Raw genomic sequence first — 14,821 nt, 5'->3', positions numbered from 1 at the left:
ATACTCCATCTGTCTCATATCTATATATTCATTTATTTTTTGTACGAAGTTTTAGAAATATTAATATTATATTGGGATAAAGTAGAAATAAAAGTAAAAAAACTAAATTAACCCTATTAGTATTGTATGATACAAAGGTAATTACATTTGTGTAATATATTATAAATTTGAAAAGTATTTGTAACGTTGGGTAGATAGTACAATTACTAAAAAAAAAAATGAATACTTTGTTACGAAACAAATCAAAATAAAAAATCTAAATAAATTGTTAAGGGAGAGGGAGTATTTCATTCCAAATTTTACATCAAACACACATCACATTCAAATTTTTGATAGCTTCAACCCTAAATTTTAAAATCTACTTTCCACACCCTTTATATGCATATATACACTACTCCACCATACTCAATTTTCAATAGTAACTATACACACATTGAAAGGTCAACACCACACTATAGAAATAAATAAATAATTTAATAATAATAAATAAATAAAAATAACAGTACCCCCACCCCCACCCCACCCCCAAAAGAAGGTTTTAAATACCCCTCAAGAGAATGGCTCTTTCTATCTGTATTATTATTATTATTATTATTATTATTTTGTCATCATATGAATAGTGAATGGAAAATGCTTTATCTTTAGCTTAGCTTCAAAGGAAGAAAGCAAATGGCAATGGCAATGGCAATGGCAATGAATAAAGCTACCCTTCACTTGTTCTCATTTTATGTCTTCCTCACATTATCATTATCATTATTGCTTAGTCCCACTCCCTCATTTGCTGCCAAAAAGGTAACCATTCAATTTAATTTAATTTAATTTAATTTAATTCTATAGTCTCCAATGATCAATCACTACACTACACTACATTACACACTGTACACTAACTTGCAATACATTCTTCTGATCCCTAATAACAATATATATATATAAGTATATTCTTGTTGCCTTTTCTAAATCTCTTCTTTCTTTCTTCAACAGTCTTTTGTGGTGTACTTAGGATCTCATTCCCATGGAGATCAAGCTCTGACCTCCATTGATTATGACAAAGTTGCAGACTCCCATTATCAGTTTCTTGGATCCTTCTTGGGAAGGTTATTTATATATATCTTTTTATTGTTCATTTTATTTTAAATGTATCACCAATTTGTGTTCTTGAGTAATTTAAATTTCTACACAGCTCTGAGAGAGCCAAAGATGCAATCTTCTATTCCTACACCAGACATATTAATGGGTTTGCTGCAATTCTTGAAGATGATGAAGCTGTTCAAATATCCAGTAAGTCATTCTTATTTATTTATTTAAATTTATTTATTTTCTTTTCTTTAATTATATATATATATTTTTAGGGCATCCCAAGGTTGTGTCTGTGTTCGAGAACCAGGGAAGAAAATTGCACACGACGAGGTCTTGGGATTTTCTGGGGCTGGAGAGGAATGGAGTAATCCATGGCAGCTCTCTGTGGAAGAAGTCCAGATTTGGGGAAGACACCATTATTGGGAATCTTGATACTGGTAAGCTTCTGGTTTCATCTTCTCAAATTAAATTAATGAAAACTCATCTTTAATTAATTAATTATAAATAAATAAGTAAATAAAATTGATGTTTGTGTCTGAATTGTTTGTGATGATCATCATTTGTGTGTGAAAGTTGCACCTCCATTATTGACATGTTGATGTGGGGATGCTTGTCTCTAGTGCTCTATCACATTAGGTCGTGACAAACAATTGAGCTAAAAATGGATACTTTTATATTACTATTATTATTATTATTATTATTATTATTATTCTTTCCCATGAAGCTAATTTGTCGGTTACAGAGTTTTAGGTATTATATAATTAACAAATAATTATAAATTAAAATTAAAATAACTAAATAATTTAATTAAAATAAAAATAATTATAAACTATGAATTTCAAAATATTGTATAATTATATTTTATTTTTTTTAAAAAAAAACACACGGATCTGAAAAAAATGGAGAAATTAAGTAGAACCAAAATGGATTATTATTATTATTATTATTATTATTATTATTATTATTATTATTATTATTATGCATTCCAATGAGGCATTGGGTGTGCAATAATAAAAATTAAAATTGAATTTAAAATTACGAATTAAATGGGAGCAGTATTTAATGTTTATAATAACAACAAATCTGAGGGTTGACCTTGTCATATTAAGGCTTGTTTTTAGTCTTGATTTGAATCTTCCTTTGTTTTATTGCTACACTTTTGAATATATTCCTTTCTGCTAATTTGTTTGCTTGTCTTTATTTTTGTTGATATGGTATTTTAGAAACTACTCCATCCGTCCCGGATATTTTGTCCTATGTTACTTTAGAGACGGAAATGAATCTATAAATTATAAATTTATTATTGTTATTATTTTGAAATAAATCTATAGATTATAGTATTAGAATTGTAAAAGAAAATTGATGTTAAGAAAAAATTGTAAGTGTTTCGGATATTGTGTAAGTTTTCAAATTAAAAATAATAACAAATATTGTATACAGAGCACACCTGTAGTATTTGATTACTCCAATATTAAAATATTTAGTATTTTAGTTTGAAATATTTAATTATATAAGATATGAGAATCGTATAAAATATACTCCATTTGTTCCGATGAAGTTGCCCACGTTAATGTAGATATAAGAATTTAAGTAAAATGTAATTAGTATGTAATTAAAAGTATATTACTAAAAATAATTATAGTATAATGTAAATAATTATAAATTAAGATTAAGATGACTATATAGTTTAATTAAAATTAAAAAATATTAATTATAAAATTTAAAATTTGATTAAAGTGTATTATCGTATTTCTAAAAAAAAAATAGATAAATTATATGAGATAAAAAAAAAAAAAGTGAAAAGAGTACACACTATAGTTTAATTTATTTGACTTTGGAAATAATAAAATAAATAAGATTTGTATTAATATTATTATTATTATTTATAACGTGGGAATTTAGACCCATTCCAAAGCATATACTTACGTTATAAAATAAAATTTTAGTTTATATAAATATGTATTTAATTTAATATTTTAATTCTAAAAGTACTAAAATATAATTTTTTAAAGAAAAAATATACCTTTATGTAATAGTGTTTTTTAGGTTTGTTCTTTCTAAAAAACAATTCATTACTATTATAATTTTTTTTAGGTTTATACTTTCTAAAATATGGCTTTGTTCTTTTTAGGTTCTTTTTTTCCATGATTTAAAAAAATAAATTAATACAATATATATTCATTATTTTTATATTTTCTACACAATTTTATATACTTTATATAATAAAAAATTATTTTCAACAATCTCACAAAATAAATACACTTCTTTTTTCAACTCACGCAAAAATCTTGATACATTTTGTTTTCATTATATATATATATATATATATATCTAAGAATATTTTATATATTATTTTCAATTAAAAAATAACCATGCCATGTGTGGTATTTATTTAAAGAAAAAGTAATAGAATTTTTTATTTTTTATTTTTTGAAGTTAGTAATTTTGGTTACTTAAGTTCTGTTTATAAGGTTTTAAATTTTTTTTAAAATAAGTAAAAAATTAAATGCTTAAGTAATATATTATTTTATAAGAGAATAAATATTTAGCATTGTTAAAAAAATTATTATTATTATTTCAACTTCGGACTTCAAATAAGTTCCAATCAAATTTAATGGTCTATAAATTAGGCCATAAAAGCAAGACCTCGTAGTCATGAGTTTACTTCACACAATTAATTCTATTTTTTACGGAACTAAGAAAAAAAAAACAATTATTATTTATCAATACACTAAGGGTTAGTTTCTTTATTCCAAAATTCCAAATTTTTTATTATATGATCTCTCTGCGTCCCTCGAAAAAAATATACTCCCTCCGTCTCATTGGAAAGGTAGTATTTGCTTTTTACAAGTAAATTTTTGAATATTGGATTGTAGTAAAAAGACAAAAATATATGATGTAATATAAAAGTAATGACATTTGTGTAATATAATGTAAGTTGAAAGGGTATTTATTATGTTAGATAGGTAGTACAATTATTAAATTAGAAAATGATAACTTGTTTTGAGACGGACGAAAATAGAAAATAGTAACCTTTCAATGAGACAAAAGAAGTATATTTTTTTATCTCACAAATATTTTATTAAATATTATTTTAATATCAAATTCAAACATTTTTTTTTTTTTTTTTTTCGATCCAAAAGAAACGCACCCTAAAATTTATCGTGTCCTTAATTTCCTTTTAATTAATTTGTGTATATATATTACATAATTAAATGAATCAGGCGTATGGCCGGAGTCAAAAAGCTTCAGTGACGAAGAAATGGGACCCGTCCCGACAAAATGGAAAGGCATTTGCCAAAACGACTTGGATCCTACCTTTCATTGCAACAAGTCAGTCTTACTTATTATTATTATTATTTATTTATTTTTAATTTATATATTGTATTAGTATTATATTAACATGCTATTCTATATAATAAGTTTATATTTCATTTACTTACTACTGAATTTTTATTAGTATTCTAACCGTCGTCGTATATCATGTATCTTAAAATGATTATGTTTAGGAAGCTTATCGGAGCTCGATACTTAAACAAGGGATACCGAGCCGTCGTCGGGGATCTAAATTCGACATCTTTCCACACGCCACGGGACACCGAAGGCCACGGGTCGCACACATTGTCGACGGCGGGTGGGAATTTTGTGCCCGGGGCAAATGTCTTTGGGTTTGGGAATGGAACGGCTAAAGGCGGATCCCCGAGATCCCGGGTGGCGGCCTACAAGGTGTGCTGGCCTCCCGTGAATGGTAACGAGTGTTTCGATGCCGACATATTGGCTGCCTTCGACTTAGCTATCCATGACGGCGTCGATGTCCTCTCGGTTTCTCTTGGAGGAGATTCCGCGCCGTTTTATAATGATAGCGTTGCCATCGGGTCGTTCCATGCCGTGAAGCATGGGATCGTAGTTGTTTGTTCCGCCGGGAACTCGGGACCGGGAGATGGTACCGTGTCGAATGTCGCGCCTTGGCAAATCACGGTCGGGGCGAGCACCATTGACCGGCAATTTCCGAGCATCGTTGTGTTGAGAAACAATGTTAACTTCAAGGTTAGTCGAATTCTATTCCCTTTTAACTAGCGGAAAAAAATTTGTAAATTTAGTTTTGTAGTTACGGCCAATTATATCGTTTTTCTCTTGTGTGTCTCTTTGGCTGTATTTTGAGAAAATACAGTCGTTTGAAACATATATGACAAAAATGATAATTGACTATAGATACATGACTAAATTTACAATTTTTTCGATATATTCGAGTTTTTCTAAGTGAAAACACTGAAAATACAACCGTTTGAAACATATATGATTAAAATAATAATTGACTATAGATACATAACTAAATTTACAATTTTTCTGATATATTCGAGTTTTCTTTAGTGAAAACACAAAAAATATAGTTGTTTGAAACATATATGACAAAAATGATAATTAACTATAGGTATATGACTAAATTTACAATTTTTTCGATATATTCAAGATTTTCTTAATGAAAACACCGAAAATACAACCATTTGAAACATATATGACAAAAATGATAATTAAGTAAAAATATATGACTAAATTTACAATTTTTCCGATTTATTTGAGTTTTCCTTAGTGGAAATGCTAAAAATACAGCCGTTTGAAACATATATGATTAAAATGTACATTACTAAATTTACAATTTTTCCAATATATTTGAGTTTTTCTTAGTGAAAACATCGAAAGTGTCGTGTTTGAATAGTTTTGAAAATGTGACGCCCTTTTTAAACAGGGTGAAAGCCTTAGCGTGAAAGTGTTGTCGAAAGGGAAGTTCTTCGGCTTGGTATCGGCTAGAGACGCCAAAGCCGCTAATGCATCAGCCGACGAAGCGTATGTTATATAATATATAAGCATCGCCGTACATTCTCTTCGTTCGGACAAGCTGTTGTCTTGATCTAACATTGTACGAATGCAGGGTACTTTGTAAGCCCGGAACTTTGGATCCTAAGAAAGTGAAGGGGAAGATCTTGGTGTGTCTTCGCGGGGACAATGCAAGAGTCGACAAAGGCGAGCAGGCTGTGCTAGCCGGAGCCGTAGGAATGGTCTTAGCCAACAACGAGGCATCCGGGAACGAAATCATCGCAGATCCTCACCTCCTCCCAGCGTCGCATATCAATTACACCGATGGAATCGCTATGTTTTCTTACATCAACTCGACGAGGTAATAACATAGTACATACAATCCTTGTTTGCGTATCGATTGATTGTCTTCTCATACACCGGCAGGAATCCAATGGGCTACATTACTCGACCGGAAACTCTCTTGGGCACAAAGCCGGCTCCATTCATGGCAGCATTCTCGTCGAAAGGGCCTAACAAAGTTACTCCAGAAATTCTCAAGGTCTTAAAATTATTCGACATTTATTACATTGCCTTGATCGATTTTCGGGTGTTTTCTCATCGAGATTATCTATTACAATTTCAGCCCGATATCACAGCGCCGGGAGTGAGCATTATTGCAGCGTACACAGAAGCGCAAGGCCCGACAAATCAAGACTTCGACCTACGCCGTGTCCACTTCAACTCGGTATCCGGCACGTCGATGTCTTGTCCACACGTCGCCGGTGTCGCCGCCCTCTTGAAAACCCTCCACCCGCATTGGAGCCCCGCGGCTATCAAGTCCGCGATCGTCACAACGGGTAAATAAATAGATTAAAAACAGTACTTTTAGCGTAATTTCTCATGTTATTATAACATCAACAATGTTCAGATACCTGATTCAAAATAACTAACATTGTAAATTTAGTTTATCCCATAGGTGGGCAAAAAACCGAACTGAACCGCTGAACCGAACTAAATCGAACCGAATTTTTGGTTAACCGAGCAAATTCGGTTCGAATGCAAATACTGCATATTTGATATTTATTCGGTTAACCGAACCGAATATATTTATATATTTAAATTATTATATTTTAAAATTTATATTAGTAATCATATTCAATTCAGTTTCGGTTCGCATATTTGAAATATGTGCAAATATTTTTATTTAATTAAAATTTTAATTATTTTTAATATATATTTTTTTAAATTTTAGTTCGGTTCGAATTATTTGCAAATATTTTCGGTTAACTGAAATTTTCGGTTCGGATACGGTTCGGGGTTTCGGGTATTTGTTCGGTTCAATTCGGATATCAAATACCTGCATATTGCAAATACCCGAACCATGCCCGCCCCTAGTTTTTCCCAAGTTATTACCACGAAAAAAATGTAATATTGTCAATATTTTGCAGCGAGGAAGCGCGACAACACGATGAAGCCGTTGACAAACGCATCCTACGCCAAAGCCACGCCGTTTAGCTACGGGGGAGGGCACGTGCAACCCAACCGTGCGATGGACCCAGGCCTCGTCTACGACTTAACGTTGATCGATTATTTGAGCTTCCTATGCAACCTCGGCTACAACGACACGCAAATCAAGCTTTTCACAAACGGGCCGTACTCGTGCCCGCACGAGCCCTTTAGTCTCGTCGACTTGAACTACCCGTCAATCACGGTCCCGGACCTCAATGGAACCGCAATCGTGACGAGACGGGTTAAAGACGTGGGATCGGCGCCGAGCACTTACAAGGCGCGTATCCGTAGCCCGCCCGGGATATCGGTTTCGATCGAGCCAAGCGAGCTCGAGTTTAAGGGTGTGGGAGAGGAGAAAGAGTTTAGGGTAAGTTTGAAGGCTAGACATGGCGGGAGAAAGGAAGAGTATGTGTTCGGAGAGTTGAGATGGTCTGATGGTAGACACTTCGTAAGAAGTCCAATTGTTGTGAAACAAATAGGGGGTTAAACACAGACTCAATGTTTTTGTTTTGGAATATTCTTACGAACTTTTGTGTTATTTGGACAACAGATTTGGTTCACTTCAAATTTGTGATGGAAATTGAATTAGTGACATCCAAATTTGAGTAACTGTCTTTTTTTTTATTTATTTAACTTTTTACCTTTTTTTTTTTTTTTTTTTTTTTTGTCATACATAAAAATGTCTAGTATTTTTATTTCAGTATATTCAATATAATTGATCTTTTTTTGAAAAATAATTATTAATTTTATCCTCTTTTATAGGATTTTGCCTCAATTTTACTATTTATCATAATTTTTCACCTAAAATTATCAAAGCCTATAAATGTGAAATCGTGGTCCAATTCTTTTTGTCCATCCCAACTAACCGTCTAAGATCAAATCTGAGCCGTTGGATAGAGAGTTTTGTTCTTAGCCAATTGATACTTACACCGCTGCTCCAGATTATTATCATCAAGTCATCCATATGGCGATTTTTCTCTGCTCTTCGTCTTCTTCCTCTCAATTCTTTGTGCGATCGATTGAGGATCTTGTGGTGGGATTTTCTACTCTATATTGTGGGCGAATTTTTACTATTGTAAGATTGAGATATTTGTGCGAAAATCTTCTTGTATTAGTGAGGATTGACTGTGCCAGTGATTGTGGTTAGAGTTTGGTGTGCAAGCTAAATCAATTAGTTGTGGTTGTTCTAGGCAGAGATCGAGTCTATGTTTCCTTTCCACGCACCGATATTTATTCTAGGGTTTGTGCCAAGGGGTTGATCCGAACTTCTCTTTGCGATTCTTGTGCTTATTTTTTGTTCAATTCAATACAATAGTTTTTAAATTTAATTGTATTGTTTCTTGTTAAAATCAGATTTTACTATACAAATACATAACATTACTATTCAAATCTCAAACTCAAGATCCAAACTCCAAACAAACACACACTAATTATATTTTAAATTTTATAATCTATAAGTTTTTAATATTAATTAAATTATTATGTTGTAAAGAATAGAATCATATTAGTACAAATATATAAATTTATTTCTATGTAATTAACATAAATTAATTATTATGTTGGGAAGAATTTTGTATCAGCTTCAAGAGGGTTTTGAAGCAATATTCCTCAAGTTCGAATGTGTATTAGTGAACTATTAACCAATAATTGGACCATCTATCTAAAATATGTGAATTTCGATCAAAAAGAAAATGGAACGAATTACACGAAAATCGTTACAAGAGTCTTAACACACAAAAAGTAAATGGATACCTTGTTATGGGACGAAGGGAGTATAATATTTTATATTATAAACCTATCTTACTTTAACAGTTGAAATTTACTATATAAAAATTATTGTATAAATATACATTTTGGGTAAACTCCCAATCGAATTTAATAGCATGCAAACTAAGTTCGACAAAGTAAGTTATATTAAGTGAATCATGTGTGGCATATAAGACCGGTAGACATCGAGATTTATTTATATACAATTTGTTCATTTTATGTTTTTGAACAAATAAATATATTTTTTATATTAAATAAGAAGAATCGCATAAAAAATATATAAAAAAATATTTTGTATTGAATTATTGATTTTTTTAAAGATGAATAGCATGTATATATATTCTATTAATATGAATATTTTTATAATATTTATAATATATCATACCACTAAAAATTAAATTGAGTGAACAAATTCATACTCATCGCCTAATTACCAATTTATTTTTACTTTTACCTCTATTTAATCTAATATTATTCCACTGTTTATTCTTTGATCCTACTAAATTCAAGAAGATTTTAAACTTTTACATCTCACTAATGTAGTACACTTAACTTTTTTTTAGTTAGATCTTACTTTTCTTTTAAAATATTTCCTCCGTCCCAAACATCGTCCAATATTTTCTTTTTGTTATGTTCCAAACACCTGCAATATTTTAAAATAGAAAATAATTAATTATACTTAATCTTTACCCCACACTTTATCTCATCCCATCACACAAATAATAATAATATATATATTTCTCTCTTCATCACGTCACCTAATTTCTAAATTATCCTACTTAATACTACCACCTAAAAACTCGTGTCCAAAACAAATGTTGCACCTTATTTAGTACGGAGGGAGTAGCTTATTCAATTTATTAAGGCATTATTTATTTATTTTTTAACACGTATAAAATTCTCACTTTAAATTTATTCGGCATAATTTGAAGCATTTAATTTGAGACATGAATTATCTATTTTTATAGTTTTGTTTTCAAAAAATAGTTTAGATGTGATATTGTATAAAATGAAATAATGTACCCCCTCCATCATGCAAATATGTGCTCATTTGACCGAGCACGAGTTTTAATAAAAGTGAGTAATAATGATTATTTTTTCCTTTTATAGTAAAAAAAAATACAAAAATGTAATAATTTTCTACTTAGAAAAGGAAACGAGAATATTTTTCAACGACAATCTAAAAAAAATGAACATAAATTTGAATGACGGAGGGAGTACACTTTTAGGCCACAATTGTTTTTAGCCCAAACATTCTTTAATGGCCATTTTCAGCCCAAAAGTTTTTTGGCCCAACTCATCACTTCTTTTGTAGACACCCTTTTTGCCATTATATAATTTTTAGGGCCAACATAGGTCCACATCACCCTTCTCTTTCTTATTGTAGTCACTCCTCATTCTTTATATCTTTTCTAATTTGATCAAATATAATCAATCAATTGGCCTCATTTATGCAATCAACTCAATTAATTCATGTTGGTATATTTAGAATGTAAAGGGGGCCAAAATGATCGGATTAATTACGATCATAATTACAATTTTAATTATCCATGTAATTTATTTTAATTTTAAATTTTATATTTAAAACGATTGTAATTTATTCTAATTTCAAATTTTTTGTTTGAAAATATAATAAATTTATCAATCAGATAAGATTTTATTCAAATAATTATGTCACTTAGGTCATATACCTGAGTTTGACTACACATTTGGTTTGCCTTGAGACAAGCAAAATAACCAAAATATTAATCAAACTCCATATATAATATTTATTTATTTCATCCAAATTAATTTAATTAGTTTGGTTCACCGATCCGTCGCATTTTCACTCGCCGATTAATCGATTGCGTAAATTTTGAATTTAATTTTAAACATTAAATTTCACCAATTAGATAAGCACTTATTCAACATTTCAGACATTACATTTTTATTTTTTTTAATGGTAATATAATTATAAAAATATAAAAATATTATTTTAGTAGAATAAAAATTACTTACATATGGATCCTTCTTTAATTTACCTAAAACGTGCTTAAAAAATAATAGTTGTGAATTCTCATGTCATATATATATATATAAAGGTATATTTTACTGATTATTAACTTTGATCGAAAGTTTAATTAAATAATACTCGAACAATAACGAATATAAATATTTACATTATAAAAAAAAAAATAAAATGAAATGAAACTTATAGGAATATCTTTACCATAAAGGGTGGTTGAATTAGTGTGACGGGTAAACTTATAATCACTAACACGAATTTTCTTGAACATTTGTATTTCATATATATACACATTAATATTGTTTTTAAGATTCTGTAGTTATTTTTTTATCTAATTTTTTTTTTTTGTATATTTACTTTTTATCTAATATTGATTGTTCTGCAACTTGGCCGTGTGCTCCAATCTTCCTACACGTGGATTATTGGCACATGGCATCGCTGCAAGAATGTACTACTATTCAAAGATATATATATATTGTTAAGCAATTGATTAGAACTTTTTTTTTTTTTTTTTTTTTGGAATTGATTTGAAAATATTTAATTAAATTTTATATTTCAATAATATTCAATAATTTAAAAAATATATATTTTTTCCGTCCTAATACTATAATCTTGTTTATCATTTTTGTCCGTTCGTCTTAAAACAATAGTCTCATTTTCATAAATAACTATATCGCCATAAAATTATCACTATATTTTAATTATTATTACACAATTGCTACTACTTTTTACACTAATATACTCACAAGGGCAAAAAAATTATTTATTCTTATTTTTTACCAACTACTAATATAATATCAATATTCCTTAAATATCATGCCCAACACAACAAGACTATACTTTTGAGATGGAAGAATTATTTCTTTTGAAAAACATAATTTAAAATTTTAAATAAAAATTTGAAAAAATGGATTGTTTGTCTAAGATTTTTTCTTCACGATTTCTAATATATATATATATTATCATTTTACAAAAATCAACGTTTAATATACTTATTTGTTTTAAAAGAATAGTCTCATTTTACTATTTTCATTTGTTCTAAAGTAATAGTTACATTTCTATTTTTTAACTAACTTTTTATCTTTTTTTTTACAAAATTATCCCCATATTTTTCACAATAATTATATAAAGTAGAGACATTTTAGTCTTTTAAAAATACTTTTACATTTACTATCAATATAATACTACTTCCTCCGTCCCATTGAAAGATTGTTATTTTTCATTTTCGTCTCTCTCAAAACAAGATTACCATTTCCTAATTTAGTAACTGTACTATCTATTTAACACAATAAATATATTTACAACTTGCACTGTATTACACAAATAAGGCCCTGTTTGGATTGACTTCTAGCAGAAGCTTTTGGCTTTTGCTTCTAAAAAAAGTGGTTTGCACCTGTTTGCATTGGCTTCTGTCCAAAAGCAGAAGCAGCTTTTGAAGCTGAAAAATGCTTTTTTCAGAAGCACATTGGGGTAGCTTTTGAAATAAGTTTAAGCATTTTTCAGTTAAAATTACTGTTTTATCCTTAATAAAAAAAATATAATAATAGAAAAATAAATAACATATATATTATATTTTAATATAAATTAAAAAATATAATTAATTTATTATTTTTAATTTATGTACTATATTTGAATTAAAATTTAAAATTTAAATATCGAATGTAAATAGGAGTATGTAAATTTTTAATTATACTTAAATTACTAAATATAATTTATAAAATTTTAAAATAAATTTATAAAATACAAATTATATAATATTTTACTGTAATTTTATATTTAATTGGTATATTATTCTTAAATTAAAATTTTAAAATATAAATAATCAAAATTTAAAAGTACATATTTATACTTTAATTTAAAATCTTTAAATATAATTTATAAAATTTAAATTAAATTATAAAAATATCATAGAAAAATACTAGTATTATATTAACTGCATGTCCTTTTAAGTAATTTTAACGTTTTAAAAGCACTTTCAATTATATAACGTTTTACGAAAAGCTGCTTTTATAATAATTTATCTAAATACAAAATCAAACTGCTTCTGCTTCTGCTTTTGGCTTCTGTTTATTTTTTAAGACAATCCAAACGGGCTCTAACATTACTTTTATATTACACAATATTAATAGGAATATTTTTGTCTTTTTCAATACAACCCATTATAATACTAATATTCAAAAATCTATGTAAAAAAACGTAAACGGCAACGTTGCATCGGGACAGAGAGAGTATTATTTCTTAATTCTCGTGTCCATCCCAAATGTCTCTACTGTTTCAAAAAAATATATATATACTCCCTCCGTCCACACACAAAGTATATATTTACTTTTGACGCGGTGTTTAAGGAATAATAGTATTTTAATTATAGAGGGTAGTTGAAAGTAGTGTAATGTCATTTTTGTCCTTATTTTTTGGTGTAAAAATAATGATGTGATGTAAAGTAAGGATATTTGTGAAAAAGTGAGGTATTTAATGAAATATTTACTTTGTAATTAGACGTCCCAAAAAAAAAATATGTATACTTTCTAGCTGGACGGGAGAGTATATTTTTTTATATTAATAACACAATTAATTATCTGAACTTCACATAAAATAAAAATAAAATAATTTTCAAATTAAAACATTAAACAAACAAGTGTTAAATAAGTACACCCGGAGTGTTTTGAGGGAAAAGTACAAGCATATGTGCACTGCGTAGGCCTACCAAATTTTGAGGAGTAACTTTTGTCGTTTTCTGCCAAATACACGCAATTATTATGCATGGCATGGGATGACGTGTCTTTATTTACATTACATATATAGATATAGATACACACACGTCCTTTTCTTTCATTTCCTGTTCTGTCCCTAAATTCATTTCTAGTTAAAAAACTAAAACCAAATCAACGGTCAGCATTCACTCCCCCCCGCAGATATATATATATATATTTTCACTTAAATTCTGCTGATGATCCATCACATGATATCAGCTTTTAGTCCGTTTTCGTTATTTTTTCTGATTGATGCGTGGAACCCGCAGTCGTTATTCGAAAATACGCATTGGGTAAATCCTCAATCGAACCTAATACCCTGCAAATCAGGCTCGACGGAAAAGTCACACTAGACGAACTATGTGTGGCAGGTAACCTGAGGCGTCGGGGTTTGAATATATGATCTCACTCACGGTCACAAATCCAACCCCTACAACACTAGGTCATTCCTTATGGGACTAGTCAAATTTCATTAGTGTGAGAGAGACAAGGGAAAAGTGGTCGTAGTTAGTTATATGTTTTTTTTTTTTTTTTTTCAAAATTAATTTAAATTTTTTCTTTATAATTAATAAAGGTAAAAAAAATCAATTTTGGTCAAAATATAATCAAAATTTATTAATTTTGGTCTCAATATAAAGAATTCATTAATTTTAATTGTATTATAAATAACTTCAATCAATATTGGTGCCACCGTTAAAAAACTAACAAAAATTGCTAACGTAGACGTAACGGACAATTGACTTGGAAAGTACATGGTCATGTACAATTATACACGACCATGTATATTTCAATATACAATTATAGACGACCATGTTATACACGGTCATATTTAATTCTACACGGCTATGTACTTTTCTGTTTTGGTCTAAAATTTTATATTTTTTGTTATATATTTTTTTAAAAAAAATATTTTGAA

At 28.9% G+C, this 14,821-nt stretch overlaps 1 protein-coding gene across 1 annotated transcript; it reads left to right on the top strand.

Annotated features, from left to right (window-relative positions):
* The first annotated feature begins 592 nt into the window (after positions 1-592).
* On the top strand, positions 593-8,003 carry LOC127248109 (subtilisin-like protease SBT5.3). The gene is made up of 11 exons (XM_051270292.1): positions 593-792; positions 982-1,094; positions 1,181-1,278; positions 1,350-1,514; positions 4,302-4,410; positions 4,587-5,124; positions 5,825-5,922; positions 6,008-6,253; positions 6,319-6,433; positions 6,518-6,731; positions 7,323-8,003. The coding sequence occupies exons 1-11, from the start codon at positions 670-672 to the stop codon at positions 7,868-7,870; spliced, it is 2,367 nt and encodes a 788-aa protein (XP_051126249.1). The 5' UTR covers positions 593-669; the 3' UTR covers positions 7,871-8,003.
* The last annotated feature ends 6,818 nt before the right edge of the window (positions 8,004-14,821 follow it).

Source organism: Andrographis paniculata, unplaced genomic scaffold (genome assembly GCF_009805555.1).
Source record: "Andrographis paniculata isolate CXL003 unplaced genomic scaffold, ASM980555v1 Contig32END, whole genome shotgun sequence".
Lineage (NCBI taxonomy): Eukaryota > Viridiplantae > Streptophyta > Magnoliopsida > Lamiales > Acanthaceae > Andrographis > Andrographis paniculata.
The sequence above is the reverse complement of the archived record's forward strand: the minus strand, read 5'-3'. Positions and strand labels throughout refer to the sequence as shown.

Excerpts from the sequence above, each read along its gene's own strand:
- LOC127248109 (XM_051270292.1), top strand. The coding sequence starts at position 670 with ATGGCAATGGCAATGGCAATGGCAATGAATAAAGCTACCCTTCACTTG. Across the intron at positions 1,515-4,301 it reads TATTGGGAATCTTGATACTG|GCGTATGGCCGGAGTCAAAA; the intron begins GTAAGCTTCTGG and ends TAAATGAATCAG. Across the intron at positions 6,732-7,322 it reads GTCCGCGATCGTCACAACGG|CGAGGAAGCGCGACAACACG; the intron begins GTAAATAAATAG and ends AATATTTTGCAG.